Genomic DNA, 21413 nt, shown 5'->3' with positions numbered 1-21413 from the left:
CTCAGCTTATCGGAGGGGTTCTCTTCCCCCCCCCCCCCCCCCCTATCCCAGCCAAGCGCGGGTTTTCACGTTACCTCTTTTTCAATAAGAAAGAGCCTCCATCTTGTCAGCAAACCTCCTTGCACTTATCTGCAGCACCTCTTCGGGGACACGGCACCTGGAGTCCAGTAGGACAGTTTCTGCCTGGCTTTTTTTTTTTTTTTTTTTTTTTTAAGGCTTCCTATCAGAGGACTCTCATTAGCAGCCCCTGCTCCTGGTCGCCATGTATTTTACATGAGCCCGTTGCGGTAAAAAGTTGCCATGCGGTCAGCCTTCCCTGTTTTGTTCACAGTACCTTGCTCCCAGGCCCTTCATGTCTCCCTGACTACCCCTTCTGTGTCGGTCCCTCCTGAAGGGGTCTCTTCCCTGTCCCAAGCCATAGGGAACCTTGTCCGACTCTCCCAATCCATGGTGGAGTCGCTGGACCGCTTGCCTGCCCAAATTGCGGCCGCCTCTGCCCCTCCCGGAGACTCCTCCGCGGTCGGGGCACACTCACATTCAGACACCAGGTCCCGCAAACTACCTCGGGTTGTCAGAACTAAGGCTACTTTCACACTTGCAGCAGAGTTATCTGGCAAGCAGTTCCGTTGCCGGAACTGCCTGCTGGATCAGGCAATCTGCATGCAAACGGACAGCATTTGTAGACTGATCCGGATGCGGAACCGTCTTACAAATGCATTGCAAGAACAGATCTGTCTCTCCGGATGACATCCGGAGAAACGGATCCGTTATATATATTTTTTCACATTTTTACCGGTCTGCGCTTGCAGGATGGATCCGGCACGGTGGTATTTTTAATGCCATGTTTAGTCGCTGTAGCCATGGCACTTGTCTGGCTCTAGTGTGCACCATGCAGCCACCTTGCTTCCTTCAATGGATTACCTGTACCATCTCCAGATGCTGTAGCCGTTAAATCTGTCTGGTTTTTAGTCTGCACTGCACAACGTATTACTCCCTTATTAGGTAGAGTACCTGTACCATCTCCAGATGCTTTAGCCATTCCATCTGTCTGGTATTTAGTCTGCAATGTATTACTTCATACAGTCATTCTATTCCTTTATCAAGCGCAGAACCTATACTATTTCCAGATGCTGTAGCTATGTCTCCACTCTCATTATCGTGTGGACCATGCAATCACATTACTCCCATTCAGGTGGAGTATTTATAGTATCTCCAAGTGTTGTGCCCTATTGGTACAATCTGTGGCCCATACGGCTCCTGCATTACTGGGTGTATTTTCCTGGCTCTAATCTGTGCTAGGCAATCATGGGGCCCATCTTCATGCTGAGTGATGGTACCATCTGCAATCGCTGTATTCATCTGGCACCTCATTACCGTCGTGCTCGGCGGTGTACTTGTACTATCTAAAGGTGCTGTGTCCGACAGGCCATCGTTGTTGGAGTATGTACCTGGCAACCATATGTTCTCCGTCCTTTTTGGGCGACGTAGAGTTGCAATTCTTAGATCCAGTATATGGATGGCCTCTTCAGATCTGACACCTGGTGCAGTACCTCCAAGTCTTATTGCCTCTGTACTAGGCATGATTTTTACTTGCTTGCACCAGACAACCAGTCTCCCCTCGCGTGCGCAAGTTGTTGGCTGTCATACTAAATTTTCATCCCTATAAAGTACTACTGTATTCCGCACAGTCGCATTACCCCATTTCATGATGGAGTACTCGTGTTGTTTTTACTGCTTTTCTGATTTGTTTTCAGAGTTACATGGTCCAGTCCTGACAGAGTTCCTGGATCTCCACTGAATGCTCTATCCTCCAGGAATACATAGCATTGTGAGCACCAGCCGCTACTGCAGTTTTTGGGTCATCGCTGGACGTCCTCGATGATATGGCTGTGACAGGACTAGTGAGCGCCACACACCTGCTTGCCCTGGTATCGGATTTGGTTCTTCTATGGTCCGGCGTTCTTGTACGCCCTTAGATTCGCGGATTAGTGGTGCTACATGACAGAAGGGCCGTCTCTTTGGGCCTTGACGTTTTCTGCACCTGTCAGTTTCTTCCCCCTTGCTTGGGGGTTTCATTGTGCTCTGCTGGTAGCTGGTTTCTACATTTCAGTGTAGTCTCTCCCGACTTCCCCTGGCGAATTCTGCATCCTCTTGTGACAAATGGATATCTGGCCTTTCTTTTACAAAATCCAGGCTGCTGTACTTTCCCATTCTGGAGCAGTGTTATACAGTATGCTAGCCACTACACTTGGAATGGTTGGTTAACCATGGCTGATGTTGTTTTTGTTTGTTTTTTTTCCCCTATGGTGGATACATTTCATTTTTCCCTTGATAATGTAGCTATTATTGTCCTCATGTGGTCCAGTTCTGTGGACCCTGCATGAGCCTCTGTCTAGGTCATCTTGCTTGGAGTCCCTGCCCCAATGTTTCTTTGACAATCAAGCTGGCCGGTTACCTCTGGGGAATCTACTCGTGGCATCTCTGACCGCACATGCTCCGTATGACAGCTGCTGCTTTTGGGCCCGGTTTGGTTCTTTTCCCTCCTGGGTCCCCATAGGCTCTTTTAGTTTCCCCAGGTCAAGTACCTGGTATCTGGGAATTTAATGCTACTTTTTGCAATTTGGATCGTATTAGTCACTTTCGGGATGGAGCTTTCCCTCATTTTGAGAACTGTCCCTCCTTAGTCCTCTCCCTTCTACTCCAATATTTCTCAGACGTGTATTTCTCTGCTTGTATTACCAGGGCCTGCTACTGTTTCCCTTTTCCCTGAGACTTCACATGGCCAGGAATATAGCCTTTACAGGAGCTTGGCCACAGTCAGGCCATGTTTCTGGTCTGCAACCTTGTTGGGTCCCCTCTCTGGTCGGGTTCCTTTGCTTCCAGGCCTTATAGAAGCGTCTTCCTTTTTGCCAAGGGACGGTCCCAAGAAGTTTTTCCCCTTGGTTTCCTCCTGCCAGGTACCCTCATAGTCTAATTTTCTTGTTGGGTCTGTCCTCTTATGGATTCTCCTCCTGGAGCATCCTTCCATTTGCAGATCGCTAGGTCGTTACCAACAGACACTGCTGTGCTACTCTCCTGTTTCTTTAGGAGGAGCCCTGGTTCTTCCAGATCCTTCCTCGGGCTCTTTAGTGCACACTTGTTCATTTCTTGGTTCTTGGTCAGGACATCTGCCTTGCTCCCTATCCCACCTCGGGAGGAACCGGGTGTTTCCCCTTGTTCCTTTTTGGGCTCTTTTCCCAGGCACTTGTCCTTAGGAATCCTGACGGTCTCCTATATTTTTTCCCTTGGAACCATTTCATGCTATGGCCTCTCCTGGTCCGGTTGGGTCACAGGGTTCTCCAGCACCTGGAGACTTTTTGCATGAGATTTCCTTCCCACCCTCGGGGACTACTTCGGGATGTCTCATGGTGCTGTGCCCCAATCACATTAACTATAAAATTAAATTTTTGTACTTGCCGTAAAATCCCTTTCTCGTTCAATTCATTGGGGGACGCAGATCCCACCCTTTGTTTTCATTTCCCTTTCTGTCACCGGGCTGCTGTTCTAGTTTCCTTTCCTGGTCCAGGACATGTTGGTTCTTCACTTTTGTATCTCTCGCCTACAACTATTGGTACAAACTGATTAGCCTAGTGCAGTGATGGCGAACCTTTTAGAGACCGAGTGCCTAAACTGCAACCCAAAACCTAATTATTTATCACAAAGTGCCAACACAGCAATTTACCCTGAATACTACAGTCCAGTATAGTGCATCTTCCATGTGCTTTATTATTTAGCTATAATAGCCTGCCTACATTCAGTTCGCTGCTTGTGCTGTTCATAGTGCGTCCTGCGCTCAATGAATGGCAGGAAAAGTCTAAGGCATATTGGTACACCATAGACTTTTTCCAGGGTGCGGGTGCCCACAGAGAGGGCTCTGAGTGCCGCCTCTGGCACCCGTGCCATAGGTTCGCCATCACTGGCCTAGTGGCTGTGGAGAGGGTATAGCCCACCTGGGCGGAGCCAGCCTTTTTTATATCTAGTGTTGCCTCCTAGTGGTAGCTGGTCATATACCCATGGTGCTGTGTCCCCCAATGAACTGAACAAGAAAGGGATTTTACGGTAAGTACAAAAATTTTATATATATATATATATATATATATATATATATATATATATATATATATATATATATATATATATATATATATATATATAATTTTTTTTTTTTTATAGTTCAGGTTTTACTTGTGTATGTCAATATTGTTTAAGTTGTCCCCACAGAGAACCTTTTATAGAATGTCTAATTTATATTAATGTACAAGATTTATTAATTTTTTTTCTTAACATGCAATCATGCTTCCGGGGTTCTTCTTGCCTGTCATCTTTGTTATTCCCCAGTTGTCCATTATATGTAGAAGCATGCACATCTCCTCCATTTAATGTATATTTTCTGCTTTTAACCAAGCACTCTCTCCTTTTTAAATGTCATATTATTATTTTTTTTCCACTTCTGTTTGCATGCAAGCAGCCAGTGTTAGGATCTGCTTCTGTTTGCACACAGACTTCGGTAAATCTGTCAATAACCTTTGTGCTTTCTCCAGTCTAGTAGGCCTGTCTCCTTCCTATATATTACAACCTGCATTACTAATGGGGAAGAACTCATTTTAATTCCAGGATCAGACAACTGTACGCACTGTGGCTTCAGCAACCACCACCAAGGAAATTCGTAGACAATCCAGTAGTTATGACGATCCCTGGAAGATAACTGATGAACAGAGGCAATATTATGTCAATCAGTTCAAAAACATTCAGCCTGACCTAAATGGGTTCATCCCAGGTAAGGGCAGCTTTGTCCATATCTATTGAAGATGCATTTTCTCGTCTGCCACATCCATATGCAATGTTCAAGTCACCTGGTATGCATCCAGGGCAATGCGGTGCACGCAGTGAGGGGTCCCAGTACAAACAGCAATGTAAAGAAATCCACAGCACTCATCCAATTCAGTCAATGGCGTTTTATTTAGTAGTTAGGCAGCATACATAGCGACGTTTCGATCCGCAGGTCTTTATCAAGCAAAGTGAAATATAACCCTAAACCTTAAATAGACCACTAACATGTGGTTGTAACCTCTTATACATAAAGAGAATAACCCAAAAGCATATTCACATATCTAATGCAATTGAATAGTGAATAATGTACTTGCAGTAAGTGAGGCTCCAGAGTTATCTCATGGTAAAGAAGCATGACTACATTTATGTTTGGCGTCCTGAGGCTCCAACTATGCAGACGTGCACTGTCCTCTGGAGCCTCACATGGAGTCCCATTCACTGTAAGTACATTATTCACTCTGTTATATTTCACATTGCTTGATAAAGACCTTACATTGCTTTGTAATATACACAGTTGAGTCACATTATTATAACCACTTCGTACTTTCAACTTTGGCAGCATACCTCATTGCTGTCATAGGTAAAAAGGAGATTTTTGTGAAACTCACCTGTAAAATCTTTTTCTCGTCTTTTCCATTGGGGGACACAGACCATGGGTATAGCTTAGAGGTATTAGTAGGAGGGACACTATGCAAATGAAAGAGCTCCTCCTCCTCGGGCTATACCCCCAGACTCCACCAGGAGGAACTCAGGCGTTGCACAAGCAGTAGGAGAAGGAGCAAGAAAAAATCATGGAAACCATCGGACCAAGCCATAAGGTCCAACCAGAAACAGAAAAACTGAACTAAAGACCCCTCCTGCAACAGGAATAATGGGTGGGAGCTGTGTCCCCCAATGGAAAAGACGAGAAAAAGATTTTACAGGTGAGTTTCACAAAAATCTCCTTTTCTCGTGCTTTTTTCCATTGGGGGACACAGACCATGGGACGTCCAAAAGCAGTCCATGGGGTGGGAAAAAATACCAGCACCGCCAGGAGGAACGCCCCAACGGTCAAACAGGAACCACAGCCTGCAAAACCCTGCGGCCAAAGCCGCATCAGCCGAAGCCAGTGAATGCAACTGACAAAAATTTGCAAAGGTATGCAAGGACGACCAGGTGGCCGCCGTACACAGCTGAGACGCAGAGGCACGACTGCGTCTTGCCCAGGAAGCCCCCTCCGCCCCAATGGAGAGAACGGCAATTCTAGCCGGGGGAACTCCACCACAATCGTGACAAGCCGCGGAAATAGCCAAGCAGATCCAGAGCGCCAAGAACGGCGGACGGAAGCAGTAGCCGCGAGACACACCTCCAGGACCCGTACAACATCCAGGGAATGCAGAGTGCATTCCTTGGGGTTAGCCGGAGAAGGACAAAAGGAAGGCAGGACAAGATCCTCATCAAGGCGGAAGGGAGAGACCACCCTGGGCAAAAAGAAGGGGACTGGACGGAGCACAACTTAATCCTGGTGGAAAACCAGAAAGGCTCCTGACAGGAAAGAGCGGCCAGCTCCGACACCAGTCTGACTTAAAAGCTCGTGATGGGACGTGAACTCACAGCCACTGCATAATAGCCCAGAACTTTAATCACTACGCTATGTAGCTGTATCAGAAGCTATGGTCACAAGGAAGTCCAGATGAGAACAGTCAGAGAGACCCTCCTCAAAGGCTCGAAGGGGGCCGACTGCAGAGCGCGCAGAACCAAATTGAGATCCCAAGGAGACAAAGGGGGAACATACGGGGAACCGAATGCGCCACCCCCGAAGAAAGGTCACCACCGGACCCTTAAGAGCAAGGGACCTCTGACGGCCCGCGCCGAAACCTGACCTTACAGGGAACTAAGCGACAGTCCCTGCACAAGCCCAGACTGAAGAAAAGACAGTACCATCAAGATGGAAAACCGAAGGGGAGGGAACCCCGAACCCTCAAAAAAGGATAGGAAGGCCATCCAGGTACGATAGTAAATCCGGGAGGAAGAAGACTTCCCCGGACTGATCATGGTCCTAACCACTGAATCCGAGAACCCCATCTTTATCAGGATGGCGGTTTCAACAGTCACGCCGGTAAACGAAGAGACCGCAAATTCCGGTGGAAGAACGGGCCCTGAGACAGTAGGTCCTGTCCGTCGGGAAGAGGCCATGGGGCGTCAGCCAGCAACCGAGCCACGTCCGAAAAAACCACGCGCGGCGAGGCCACTCTGGGGTGATGAGAACGGTCGGAGTCCCTTCCGCCTCGAACTGGCGTAGACCCTTTGGTAGGAGAGGAAAACAGAGGAGGCTGAAGTCCTGCCACGGAGACACCTGCGCACCCATCCGTACGCCTCCAGATCTCGGGCGCGAGCCAGGACCACTGGGATCTTGTTGTTGAACCCGGACGCCATTAAGTCCACATCCGGACGGTCCCATCTGTGGCAGATTTCCTCGAACCCTTCTGGATGCAGAGACCACCCGCTTGGATCCACCGTGTTGTGGCTTAGAAAGTCCGCTGTCCAGTTGTCCACTCCTGGAATGCAAACTGCTGACAACACCGGAACGTGCGTCTCCGCCCACGTCAGAATTCTCTTCACCTCCTGCATCACCATCCGGCTGCGGGTCCCGCCCTGATGGTCGATATAGGCCACGGCCGCGGCATTGCCCGTTTGAACCCGCACTGGGAGGCCCGCAAGGAGAGAGGTCCAATAGGAGAGAGAGAGCGGAAAAAATCGCCCTCAGTTCCAGAAAGTTAATTGGAAGGCGAGACTCTGCCGCCGACCAAATTCCTTGAACCGTGCGAGACTGGAAAACGCCCCCCCAACCCAGGATGCTGGCATCGGTGGCGGCGATCGTCCAGGAGAATGCGAGAAAGGAACTCCCCGACCTCAGGTTCTTTGGGAACAGCCACCAAGGGAGAGCTGCCCGAACCCGCTGAAAGGTAAAGGATCTCCTGTTGCGCCAGGCGAGTGTGAAACTGGGCATATGGAAGGCCTCGAAAGAGGCTACCATAAGACCCAGGACCTGCAAGTATTCCCGAATGGAGAGGCACGGGGAGCGCAGCAGATGCGACACTGCCCCCTGGACCTGGGAGGACTTGAAGGCTGGTAGAATACTTAGGCAGCCGAGGTGTCCAAAATCACCCTCCGGAAGGAGAGCCTCTGGGACGGGAAGAGGCAGGAGTTTGGGAAAGTTACCAGCCAGCCGAACCGTTCCAGGGTCTGAACAGTGATCCGGACGCTGTCCGTGGTCTGCGGTAGAGAGGGGGGCCTCTATCCGGATATCATCCCGATAGGGCAGCAAAGGAATGCCCCTGGTACGAAGAAGCGCCATGAGCGGTCCAGGACCGTGGCAAGGACCCGCGGGGTGGTCGCCAACCCGAAGGAAGGGCGACAAACTGACAGTGTCGACCCATAATGGCGAAGCGCAGGAATCGATGGTGGGATTCCGCAATCGGGACATGTGATAGGCCTAGGAGCAGCAGGGCGGGCTGACTGGGCCCTCTAGTGCCGGGAAGGCTGGTGCAAAGGAAGGGCTCTTTGCGGGCGACCTGAGACCCCCGGCGGAGGAAGCAGGCGACGGCCTACCAGATGAGAAACGGCAAAAGGCATGCAGAGATGAACTCGTCCAGCTGATCCCCATAAGGTCTGGAAACCCCAAAGGGGAGATTAGCAAGGGAACGCTTGGTGGAGGCGTCAGCATCCCACACCTTCAATCAAATCTCTTCGCGCTGAGTGACAGAGATGGCCAACCTGCGGGCAAAGAGGGAAACAATGTCCCTAGAAGCTTCGCAAAGAATCTTAGAAGCCTGAGACATCTGGAGAACCAACTCCAGTGTGTTAGTAGCCGCATCTCGTACCGCCAGTTCCTGGTGGTGGTGTTGTAACCACACCGAGAGAGCACTGGCTACCCCTGCTGAGTGAAAGGTAGGTCACAGGGACGCGCTGCCAGCGAAAAAAGGACCTGGAAGAGAGTCTATGCGTCTGTCTACAGCATCCTGGAAAGAGGAACTGACTAAGACAGGAAGGGCCACATAATTGGCTAATCCGGCCACCGGAGGATCCACCTTAGGGGGAGGAGACACCTCTCCTCGCCGTCAGCAGGGAAAGGAAAGTATATTCATGCGCTGGGTGGTCGAGAACCTTATTAAGACCACCCCAGGCCCTGGACATGACCGCGGAAAAATCCCTCATGGACCGGGAACATGGTAGTCTCCGACTGCCTGGACGGAAAAAGGGGGAACTCCTGACCAGTGGAAGGAGGAGAATCCCCTTGGAGAATAAAGGTGTCTCGGACAGTCACCACTAAGTCAGCCACCCTGGTGGAGAGCTTAGGCGAGGGGTCCCGCTCCATGACCTAATCAGAGCCGGAAATTCTCCTTCAGACTTGCGCTCCCTAAGGGAGGGGAGAGTCGCCCGAACGCGCCTCTAGACGAGGGGGGGGGGGGGGGGGGGGAGAGCCAGAGCCATCCGAGGAGGGATGCTGCTGCTCACGCTCCCTGTTAGTAGTCGGGCGTCTTCTGTGGAAAACCACTTAGAGAGGTGGTTGGCGTCACAGGATTTGAAAATGCCCTATAGTCCAAAAAGGACCTGGCTCGTCCGAGCCGGATAATTCTCCTTCGGATTACTCTCCCTAGGGAGGGGGAAGAGCAGTCCGCAAGCGCCACCGGCGAGGTGAGGGGGGTGGAGAGACGGAGACATCCGAGGTGGGATGCTGCCGCTCACGCTGCCTCTTCGTAGTCAGTCACCCACTGTGGGGACCACTGAGAGAGATGGAGTCGTTAGCGCCACAGGATTAAAGGACATGGTTGCCTTGGCGACTAAGACCAATTTAGCGGCCGCGCTGGACATGGCAGATGCCCAAGCGGGGACCGCAGGCCCCCAGGGACGTGGAGGAGGGGTGGAGGAGGGGGGTAAGGCAGGGATGCAGGTAATACTTATCTGCTCCTGCAGAACTTCTCCTGCAGAACTTCTCCCTCGACTCCAGGACCAGCAGGGATGCACCTCATCAGGCTTCTGACTCCTTGTCCAGGAGTGCAGTGTTCTGGTGGAGGGTGGCAGCAGGAGACCCAGTAGCTGGTGGGATACCGGAGCTGCAGGTCGAGCCCGGATCCACTTGTCTTCTTTGGGGGGCAATGGAGGCAGCCAGGCAGCGTCCAAGGACGGCAGCGGGCATTCCACGGGGGACCAGGAAGGCGCCATGCCGACCTGTGTCCCCATCTAGAATAATATAAACAATTTTTGAAGGCTGAAAGGGGCTTTGAACTCAGAAAGCCTGGACATGGGGCAGCAGCAGCAGTACCACTGAGCTACCAGCTTGCCTGGCACAAAACGGAGTAGAGTGATGAGGAGCTGCACGGCCATGAGCAAACAGAGTCTCCGGTGTAAGGAGAGTCAGAGCGGCATGCCGAGGCTCCGCCTCCCCGAACGCGTCATTATGGCGCGAAAAAAGCGCACGCGCGAAAATAAGCGCACGCGCGAAAATATGCGCGAAAATAAGCGCACGCGCGCGGAAATAAGCGCGCGCGTGATTTAAACAAACACCACGTGGAGGAGCGGCCTGCCGGCGGGCGCTGAGGGAGCGCAGCAGCCAAGGCCCGACGAGAGAAGCGCTGAAGCCCACAGTTTAAGGGGGAAGAGATGCCAGTACTCCAGTGCCAAAATGAAGAAAGTGCCCCATCAGGATCCTTCTTCAAGTTCACCCAGGTAGCCACAGACAAATAGACACAGAGGGAGGGGGAGGGATTGGGCAACACTTATCTGCTCAGCATGCTCCCTCGATGTCCAGACCAGCAGGGATGCGCCTCTTCAGACTTCTGACTCCAATCCAGGAGAACAGTGCTCTGGAGGAGGGTAGGCAGCAGGCGTCCCAGCAGCTGGTGGGATGCCGGAGCTAACAGGTCGAGCCCGGATCCACTTATCTTCTTGGGGGGAAATGGAGGCAGCCAGGCAACGTCCCAAAGACGGCGGCGGGCACTCCACGGGGGACCAGGAAGGCGCCATGCCGACCTGTGTCCCCATCTAGAATAAAAATAACAAAAAGGAGTAGAATCAGAGAGTGTCAACCTCCTTCACCAGACACTAAGCAAAGACTGAGTTCCTCCTGGTGGAGTCTGGGGGTATAGCCCGAGGAGGAGGAGCTCTTTCATTTGCATAGTGTCCCTCCTACTAATACCTCTAAGCTATACCCATGGTCTGTGTCCCCCAATGGAAAAAAGCACGAGAAATGGGTATTTTATCAGAGGAATTATAGACTGCCACCCTTGGTCCGAAAGTCAAACGAAGTTGCATCTGCAGAAAAGGCTTCAGTTTTCATGGCAGTATCATAATTGGACCTCCGCTGATTGGAAAATGGTTGCCTTCTCCAATAAGTCACATTTTCTGTTCATTAAACGTATGGATGTTGGCATGTCAGGCGACAAACACCCTGCAACCATTGCTGGAAGAACACAAGCTGGTGGTGGAGTTATGTTCTGGGGAATGTTTTTGTGGTATTCTCTCAGCCCATTCATCCATGTGGAAGGCACTATCAACCAATTTGGGTATAAATCCATCCTTGAAGATGACGTACATCCATACATGCTGGTTGCCTTCAATGGGGCGGATGGGATCTTCCAGCAAGACAATAAGACATGTCACACGGCTAGAAATGTCTGACATTGGTTGGAAGAGCATGCCCAAGACTTTAAAGTCCCTTCCTGCCTCCTAATTTTCCAGACTTGAACCCAGTTGAGTATCTGTGGGACCACCCTGATCATCGTGCTCACTCTCTGGATCCTCCCCCATGCACCTTTCACCAGTTGTGGGTTGCACTGCAGTCATAATGTCTCCAAATACCGGTGACAACCTACCAGGACCTTATTGAGTCACTCACAGCCCGTCCAGCTGCTGCCCGTGCACACGATGGGTACTCTGGATATTAGCTGAGCTGGTGGTCATAATAGTGTTACTCGGCTGTGTATTTAGTAAAACTAGGGGGATATTTCGGTCTCGGCTATTCGTGGCTGAAAACGGAATATGTCCTATGTGGTGGCCAGGATTCCAAAAGAAGTCAAGTGGGCAGTGATACACTATTTTTGTAACTCCCATAAGAGTGAATGGGAGCTAGAGAAACAGCATAGCATTGCAAGCTCAGCTGCAACCGCATATGATGGGTATTCCGTTTTCAGCCATGAATAGCTGAGATGGGAATACCCCTCCAAGGACATTTTCAAACAGTCTTTGCTTGTTGCTGTCAATCATTTAAAGGGGTTTTCCGGGAGAAAAATATGGATGACCTATCCTGATTAGTGGTGGTGCTGGGTTTGAAGAAGCAACCTCTTCACAGCATATCAAGCACAGTGCCTTACATTGTATAGTGGCTGTGCTCTGTTTTGTAGCCTAGACCTGTTCACTTGAATAGGATTGATCTGCCCATAGGTTAGGTGACTGATGTATGTGACATCTCTTGCCTAGAAAGTGAGGAAAAAAAGAGTTGGACCCCCACAATCGGTTATTGATGACCATCGGTATTTAGCTTATTAAGCTCCTGAAAACCCCCTTTAATAGTTTTCAGTTTCATATCCATTAGTGTGATTGTAGATTACTGAACGCCTTGGCCGCCTTCCCTTGACATGCTGTAAGTGGCTAATATAATAAACTGTATGAGTACATTTATAAAAGGTATACACATTAATCTACTGCTATGTGCAAATAGCAGTGATGTGCCCACTGCCCGTACTTGCTGTGCTATCAAACTGAAATCAGCATGAGCTTGGCCTCAGTGTTAGATAATGAACTTTTCAGAATTGAGAGGATCATTACCCAGTCTGGCAGAAATCGGCTTTAGGCATCATATGCTTCATGTATCGGTCTGTGATGTTATCTGTTCCTGCAAATGTGCCTGGGATTGAGTGGCTTGTTCTTTCTATGGCCAGAACAGAAATAATATTCAGACTGCAGTCAAACCTTAGAGCACGTTCACACAGAAGAATCTGACTGCAGAATTTTGGTGTGGCTTGAAGGCGCGAGCGGATCTGCGGCATCCAAAGTGGCGGTATATGCTGTGGATTTTGACAGCGTTACTTAGAAGTAATTATCGTAATATCAAACCAGTATTCAGACCATTGAGTTTTCTACTTCTGTCAAGTTAAGACATCCATCCAGTTCAGCCTATGTATAACCAAGAAGTAGTATTTACTGGTGCTTTTTTTTTTTTTTTTTTTTTTTAAACTAGGGGGAGAAGCTGAAGATATTTCTGTGACCGCTGTTTCTCAGACCCTTCCTCCTAGTGGGGGACACTATTCTATTCTTTTCTAGGATAACACAGGAGGATTGTGTTCAGAGGTCTCCTAAAGCTGACATAGCTGTTAGCCAAACTTTCTGATCTAATTTCTGTGGTCAGGAAATTACTTTATGGAATATGTGCCCTGCCTCTGACTTGGCTTTCACCCGTGGCACTCCATGATCATCCCCTTTCTTCCTCTCTCAAACACCTTAGACGCTGCAGTGTAAGGGTTTGAACCGTCAGAATTCAAGGTTTATTTTTCCTTTACATTCTTACCTCAGTTAGACTACTTTCACACTGGCGTTTTGGTTTCTGTTTGTGAGGTCCGTTCAGGGCTCTCACAAGCGGTCCAGAACGGATCAGATTTGCCCTAATGCATTCTGAATGGAAAAGGATCCGCTCCGAATGCATCAGTTTGCCTCTGATCCGTCTCCATTCCGCTTTGGATGCGGACACCAAAACACTGCTCGCAGCATTTTGGTGTCCATCTGACGAAACTGAGCCAAACACATCTGTTCTGGCACACAATGTAAGTCAATGAGGATGGATCTGTTTTCACTGGCACAATAGAAAACTGATCCGTCCTCCATTGACTTTCAATGGTGTTCAAGACGGATCCATCTTGGCAATGTTACAGATAGTACAGGCGGATCCGTTCTGAACGGATGCAGGCGGTTGTATTATCTGAACGGATCAGTCTGTGCAGATCCATGACGGCTCCGCACCAAACGCGAGTGTGAAAGTAGCCTAAGGCTACTTTCACACTAGAGGCAGGATGGATCCTAGAGGCTGTTCACCCTGTCGGATCCGTCCTGCCGCTATTCCGCCGGCGTCCTGCTCGGTCCCCATTGACTATAATGGGGACAGGGGGCGGAGCTCTGGCGCAGCACGGCAGTGCACGGCAAGAGGCCGCTGGACTAAAAGTACTGCATGTCCGATTTTAGTCCCGCGATCTCTCCCCGTGCACTGCCGTGCTGCGCTGGAGATCCACCCCCTGTCCCCATTATAGTCAATGGGGACGGAGTGGCGGCACGGCGAGATAGCGACAGGACTGATCTGACAGGGTGAACAGCCTGTCGGATCCATCCTGCCTCTAGTGTGAAAGTAGCCTTAAGCGTCCCCCAGTTTGAGGAGCAGCAATACCTGCTGACAGTCGCCAAACAATAGGGAGTGGCCTAAGGGAAACCTACCTCTATATTTACTCTCCTGTTGAGACACTACCTAAAGGACCCTTAGTCCTGAATGGAAGCTGCATGTGTAGTCCTTCCGATCTGTGGTTCTGGGGCTGTTGGCCCATACTGATTTAACTCTTTGAAGGCAGTCTTGAAATGCTTGTAACCTAAACAGGAGAGACAATTCTAACTGTAGTCCATAGCAACTAGGAGATGACATCATTTAGAGAAGATTAGCTCTAAACCGCCCATGAGTCACAGTGGGTTAAGCCTGTTCCCCATATCTAGATTTTGATGGTGATGGCAGAACTTCATGATGTGGATCTTTTACTAATTAATTTATTACCAGACAAACTGGAATTTCCACATGAGCAAATTATCGACTTTTATCTGCCTTGTAATGTGCATAACGTCGCTGTTTATGGAAGCTGCTGACTGGGCTCATATGGTCTTGTTTCCTTGGTTCGTCTCCCCAGCCATGGTACCCCCTTCCTCATAAAAAAAAGTTTGCAATTGTAGAGAGTCCAATAGTTATTACGATGTATGTGACACTAGAGCTTGTATGTGACACTAGAGCTTGTTCACAGATTGTGGTTTTGTTGTCATTATAAAATTATACAGGTAAGGGCTCATGCACACGACCGTATGCCCTCTGAGACATACGGTCCGTGAGCGGGCCATATGTCCCAGAGCGGCATACATCGTGCGCACGGGAGCGCACAGCATCATAGGTTACTATGATACTGTGCGCATCGGGCCGCCCGCGGGGCTATTGTCCTGCACTCATATGATCATATGAGTGCAGGACAATAGTCCCGCGGGCGGCCCGATGCGCACAGTATCATAGTAACCTATGATGCTGTGCGCACGATGTATGCCGCTCCGGGACATATGGCCTGTTCATGGACCGTATGTCTCGGAGGGCATACGGTCGTGTGCATGAGCCCTAAATCTGCAACGCTGGCCAGTTACGGATTTTATTGCAGATTTAGATTCCAATGAAGTTGATGAAAGAATTTTGCGAAACAGTCTACAAGATCAGAAGCCTCAGCAAATCTGCCTGTAATTGAAGACGGGGATTGGAAAATCCTATAGACTTGTACTGTACTGAAATCCACACCGCAAATCCTCAACGTTTAGACTTGGCCTTAGCAATGCAAAAGTAACGTTTAACCCCTTAAAGACAGCTGACTTTTCAGGCGGTACAGTTCTTGAATGTGCTTTGGCATCTTGCTGTCACAGTAGGAAAGTTCCTGCAGTCTGTTTCTGCTTTTATCTTTAAAGGTGTTGTCACACTTCAGCAAATAGCATTAATCATGTATACAAAAGTAATACAACTGAGGCAGTTATGGTGTGTAATCCAGCAGTGGTGTCAGTGCTTTCACACTATAGGAAAAAGCATCAGCCTATGTGCACTCCGTATGTCCCGGATTTTTCCTATAGTGTGTAAGCATAACCATTGCTGCTGGATTGCAGGGTACTCGTAACCCTTGTGATAGATAAATGAATCCAGCCAGCCAAGGAGGCAATATGGACAAACACAATACATTAGTAAGTGCCTTGTATTAATTTTCGCTACATGATAAATGCCACTTGCTGAAATGAGACAATGCCTTTAAAGAGGACCTTTCACCTGAAAATGCAAGTTAAACTAAAAGATATACCCTAACTTGCCAGCCCCCGGTGGTGCTTATTCAGTTCATTTTGCACTCAGTGCCCCCGTTTGTCGGCGGTGCCCCCGCAATATTTCCCGCCTTCTATGCTAATGAGCCATTCGGCTCAACTGGGCAGGCCTGCAAAAGTTCTCCCGGGCGTATCTTTCTTCTCCCTGGCACAGAGCACATCCAATCAGCGCGCTCCGCTCTTAACCAGGGAGAAGAAGCTCCAGTTCTCGCGAGAACTGGAACGATTTTATCCATCCTGAGCCGGCGCCATCCTTGAATTCCCGCAGCGAGCATTGGAGCAGCGTCAGAGGCGGCAGCTCAGGATGGATGAAATCACTCCAGTTCTCGCGAATCTCGCGAGAACTGGAGCTTCTTCTCCCTGGCTAAGAGCGGAGCGTGCTGATTGGATGCGCTCTGTGCCAGGGAGAAGAAAGATGCGCCCGGGAGAACTTTTGCAGGCCCGCCCAGTTGAGCCGAATGGCTCATTAGCATAGAAGGCGGCAAATATTGCGTGGGCACCGCAGACAAACGGGGGCACTAAGTGCAAAATGAAGAACTGAATAAGCACCATCGGGGGCTGGCAAGTTAGGGTATATCTTTTAGTTTAACTTGCATTTTCAGGTGAAAGGTCCTCTTTAACAATGTGCATAATGCCACTGCCTCTAGTTGGGTGTTTACAGGGGGAAAAGTGCAACATTTTAAAAAGGGGGGGGGGGGGAAACTTTTCTCCCCAGGTTTTTTTTTAACTATCCGCCCTGTTCACACATGAATGACTATATTATATATCAAAACCAATGTCACAAATTAGGGAATATTTTTATGATTTTTTGGGTGTCAGTTTGCACATTTTAAGAATTAAATAGCTGTAGTTTGTGAATAAAAATAAAAAAAAGATAAAAATGCTCTAAAACAGGTTTTAAGAAACAGCCCAATATGTCCTGAAAAGATGCTGGGAAATTATTTTCTAAGCCCGACAAATAGTTTGTTCTTTTAGAACACCACATAAAAATGAGATTTTTGTGAACTCGCTTATTTTTGTAAAATCTCTCTCGCTTCGTTCATTGGGGAACACAGGACCGTGGGTATAGCTGCTGCTGCCACTAGGAGGCGACACAAGGCTGAAAAGTGTTAGCTCCTCCTATGTCTGCTAAACCCCCTCCAGCCTGGAGAGAGCATATCAGTTTGTACCCAAGCAGTAGGAGAAAAACATACATAAAAGCACCCAAAACGCAACTAATGCCAGTAGGGCTGAACCAGAGCTAAGGATCCTACCGGAAAACCAACTACCATAGTCTGCTGCGATATAGAAAACAATGGGTGGGAGCTGTGTCCCCCAATGAACTAAGCGAGAAAGAGATTTTACAGGTGAGTTCACAAAAATCTTGTTTTCTCGCTCGTATTATTGGAGGAGGGAAGAACCACACGTCCATGGAAAACGTCCTTGCAGAAGCTTAAGACACTGTTGCCTGCAAGACCTTGCGGCCTAGAGCAGCGTCCGCTGATGCAAAATTATGCACCTGGTAAAACTTGGTGAACGTGTGCAAGTAAGACCAAGTTGCCACGTGACACAGCTGTGAAGCGGAAGCCTGGTGGAAACGAGCCCAAGAAGCGCCCACAGCCTTGGTCGAGTGGGCCGGAATACCGAGGGGCGGTGCCTTGCCCCCCAGAAGTGCAGAAAAAAACCTCCAAATTCTATAATAAATTTCCCGGCCTTAATCATGGTTTGGGTGACCTTGTCAGGGAAACCTTGTTGCTTCAGAATGGTGGTTTCAACCGCCACGCCGTAAAAGATAGCAACTCTAAATGCTGGTGGAAGACCGGACCCTGAGATCGACTCAGAAGAGCATGATGTCGGTGTGCGATGTGGCCAATCCGGATCGATGAGAATGATCTAGATGCCCACCATCCTGATCCTGTGCAGGACTCTGGGCAGGAGAGGAAGAGGAGGGAATACATACAAGAAAGAGAACCCATCCCATGGTGCCACCAGTGCGTCTACGTCGCACGCCCGGGAATCTCTTGTTCGAGAGAAGAAGGCGGGGAGTTTGTGTATGAGTCTGGATGCCATCAAGTCTACCTCCAGTTGGCCCCAATGGAGACAGTCAAACACCTCCGGGTGCAGAGACCGCTCTCCCGGGTCCACGGTCGTCCGACTGAGGGAATGTGCCGTCCAACTCTCCACTCCCGGAATGTAGACCGCCGATAGAGCTGGTACATGTGTCTGCGTCCACTGCAGGATTTTGGCCGACTCCTCCATCACCGCTTGACTGCGGGTTCCCCCTTGGTGATTGATGTAAGCCACCGCCGAGGTGTTGTCTGACTGGATCCGGATCGGCTGGCTTCTCAGGAGAGTGGCCCTATGGAGAAGGGTTAGATGAATGGCCCGGAGTTGACAGTACCGGAGGAGAAGGCAAACCGACTGCAGAAGGTCTAGCCGCTTGTCTAGAGGGAGGCGAACGAACACTGTGGCCGTGTCGATGATCATGCAAGGAAGTGATCCGCCTGGTAGGACGTAGGGAAGACTTCTGGAAGTTCACCAGCCAGCCAAAGTGTGCCAGGGTGTCCAGAGTGATATGTAGGCTGGCCTCGTTCTGACCGAAGGTCGCTGCTTTGATGAGAATGCCGTCAATATAGGTGATGCCCCTGGACGAAAAAGGGCAAGGAGAGGAACAAGCACTTTCGTGAAGACTGACGGTGCCATTGCCAATCCAAAGGGAAGGGTGACGAACTGGTAGTGATGGGCCCCTACTGTAAAGCGTAGGAAGCACTGATGCGCTAGGGCAATGGGGACGCGAAGGCACGCGCACCAGTGAAGCAACGACGGAGCGAAGGGACTCCATTCTGAAGTGTTGAATCCGGAGGAACCGGTTCCACAACTTGAGGTCCAGAACCAGGCGTTCTTGGGGACCACAAATAGGTTTGAATAAAAACCTGTGAATTGTTCCGCCAGGGGAACCGGGTAGATCACACTTCGAGCGAGGAGAGGCTGAATCGCCTGGAGAAGCAAACTCTATCTTGCAACCCGAGGTTACGATTTTGAGCGCCCACGCAACTGATTTGGCCTCACCAAACTTCTCTGAAAGAGGAGGAGACGACCCCCCCTCCACCCAAGAGGGTGGGGGCGCTTCCTCATGCGGAGTACTGCTTGTTGGCCGAGGAACTAGTGGGCTGTGCTCGCGGGCGCCAGGCTGGTTGAGGCCTGAAGAATGGCTTCTTCCTCTGGTCTTGCGTGGAGGCCCTGGGAGGGGCTCCTGTTGCCGGTCATGTACCAGGAAAGCGGCGAAAGGAATGGGCCTGGGCATTTTAAGGCTTAGTGCAAACGTGCACTTGGATCTGCCCTGTGGGAGGAGAGTACTTTTTACCGCCCATAGCCTCGGAGATGATTTAATCTAACTGGGCCCCGCATAATCAGGAGCCGGAAAAAAAGGAAGGCATATAAGGGAACGCTTTGAAGAGGAATCCGCTGCCCAAACCTTAAGCCACAGCTTGCGCCATAAGGTTACGGCGAGAGCAGATGAGTGGGCAACCAGTGCATCCGCGTCCAAGGAAGCATCACAGAGATACTTCCCTGCCTGTTAGATTTGCAAGGCCAAAGACTTGAGCTTCGCTAGAGGGAGGTCCGCCACCAAGTCCTGATTCTAACCGGAGTGCCCAATCCAAGACCGCCTTAGCCACCCAGACGGAGGCAAAAATGGGGCGAAGTGCTGAGCCACTTGCCGCGAAAACGGACTTAGAAAAATACTCCATACGGCTAAAGGGTTGGCCCATCTGGGACATTAACGATTGCTAGGATACAACAACGTCAGACATGTACAGGTCCCACCTCTGGGAGCTGCTCCTGTCTCCAGAATGACGCCCCACTGCACATGCTCAGTGTGCTCTCCCGATCTACGGGGTCCTGGGGGGATGAGCCATCAGCCACAGGAATGGCGGAATGTTTGGCGAGGCGTGCGACTGGAGGATCCACCTTAGGAGGAGAGGACCATTTATCTACCCCAGTCCGCTGAAAGGGGATAGAGTAGATCAAGTTGCTTGGATGTGGTAAAGCAACGATCTGGACGGTCCCACGCCTTGGCAATGACAACTGAAAAGTCGTCATGTAAGGGAAAGGACTATGAGTTTGCCTGGAGCGGAGAAGGGCACTCCCTGGTGGCTCGTGTAGAGGGAGTAATCCTGCACCTGGAAGGTGTCACGGGCAACAGTAACTAGGAAGTCCACCATAGAAGCAATCTTGGAAGATTGTTCCAGATCCATATCGGAGTCTGAGTCCCCAATTTCCCCGTCGGACATAACTTCCCCTGGGAGGGAGGATGCATCCGAATGTGGCCCGGGGGGGGGGGGGGGGGGGTGGAGATGCTGAGGCGTCAGAGGAGGAATGATGTCCTGCTCCGGGCCGCTTGTGCGAAGGTCTGCCCCTAAGTTGCTCGCCCGAGGAAGGTGCGGACAGTGTAGGTGGGGATTTATCAACCAAACGACCCGTGAGGGTGGATTGGGATACTTTGGATAGGTCCTCCACTGCCCTGGATAGGGCACAGGCCAATTCCAGTTCCACACTGTCAGGGCGGCCATGCGGCTGCGTATCAGCTGGGGGGTTGGGGGGGTTGGGCTAGAACCCGTCTGGGCGCACAGCATGCGGAACATACAGAGTCCGGCTGGCCGCGGTGGGAACTTAATTTTGCTTAGTACATGCATAATAAGTGGCGGCTGGTGTATGCAGGGGTCGCTCGTGGGTTTGGACATGACTGCTTAACTGAACCTTATACGAGTCGCAGGGCTGGAGAGGGATAGTAACCGTCCTACCAGCAACAGGTCCTGGTGTCAAGGGTCGCTAGTGGGTACGGACATGGTCAAGGCTGGAAATTGGTGTAACCGTCCTACCAGATTGCAGGAAATTGCAGGACCAGTATTCCCAGTAGAAGCTTGTGTGGGAATGTAAAGGGTCCTCCCCCAAGCCTAGCCCAATCTCCCCCCCCCCCCCGCATCCTTAGAGGTAGGTGGCGACTTGCATTATTTTTATTTTTTTTGTAAAGCCATGGCCTAAACTTGCCACCCGCGGCCGACCGCGATGCACTTCTGGTCGGCCAGGAAATTAAGGTACCTGGAGCGGTGCGGGAGGCCGTCCGCTTGTCGGGAACAGCTGCGGAGCAAACTAAGCTGCGGAGCAAAGTTGCAGCGCGCTGCCGACCGGGAGGCACTTCCGGTCGGCCGGAGAACAGAGGGACTCGGAGCGGTGTGCGGGAGGCACCTGTTTGCACATACCGGCTGCGGGTGCTTACCCCGCGGCCTGGGAAGAATCCAGAGCGGGATGGAACCTGAAATCTGGGTAGGCCCGAAATGAAGCCAGGGTCTAAAGTTAAGAGTGGCCGGCCGGGAGGTATCGGGAAGAAGGGGGGGGGGGGGATAGGACCCAGGAAGATGAGTGAGCCTTCCCAGGGATGT

At 50.5% G+C, this 21413-nt stretch overlaps 1 protein-coding gene across 6 annotated transcripts in view; it reads left to right on the top strand.

The window, feature by feature from the left end:
- Positions 1 to 21413, top strand: part of REPS1 (RALBP1 associated Eps domain containing 1) — a 116618-nt gene that overhangs the window by 60120 nt on the left and 35085 nt on the right. For all 6 annotated transcript variants that reach the window (XM_044288728.1, XM_044288733.1, XM_044288729.1 and 3 more), the window contains exon 6: positions 4654 to 4816. In XM_044288728.1, the coding sequence (XP_044144663.1) occupies positions 4654 to 4816 (163 nt within the window). The remainder of the gene's footprint in view (positions 1 to 4653; positions 4817 to 21413) is intronic.

Source organism: Bufo gargarizans, chromosome 4, assembly GCF_014858855.1.
Source record: "Bufo gargarizans isolate SCDJY-AF-19 chromosome 4, ASM1485885v1, whole genome shotgun sequence".
NCBI lineage: Eukaryota > Metazoa > Chordata > Amphibia > Anura > Bufonidae > Bufo > Bufo gargarizans.
Note: the sequence above shows the minus strand (reverse complement) of the source record. Positions and strands in the feature narration are given on the sequence as shown.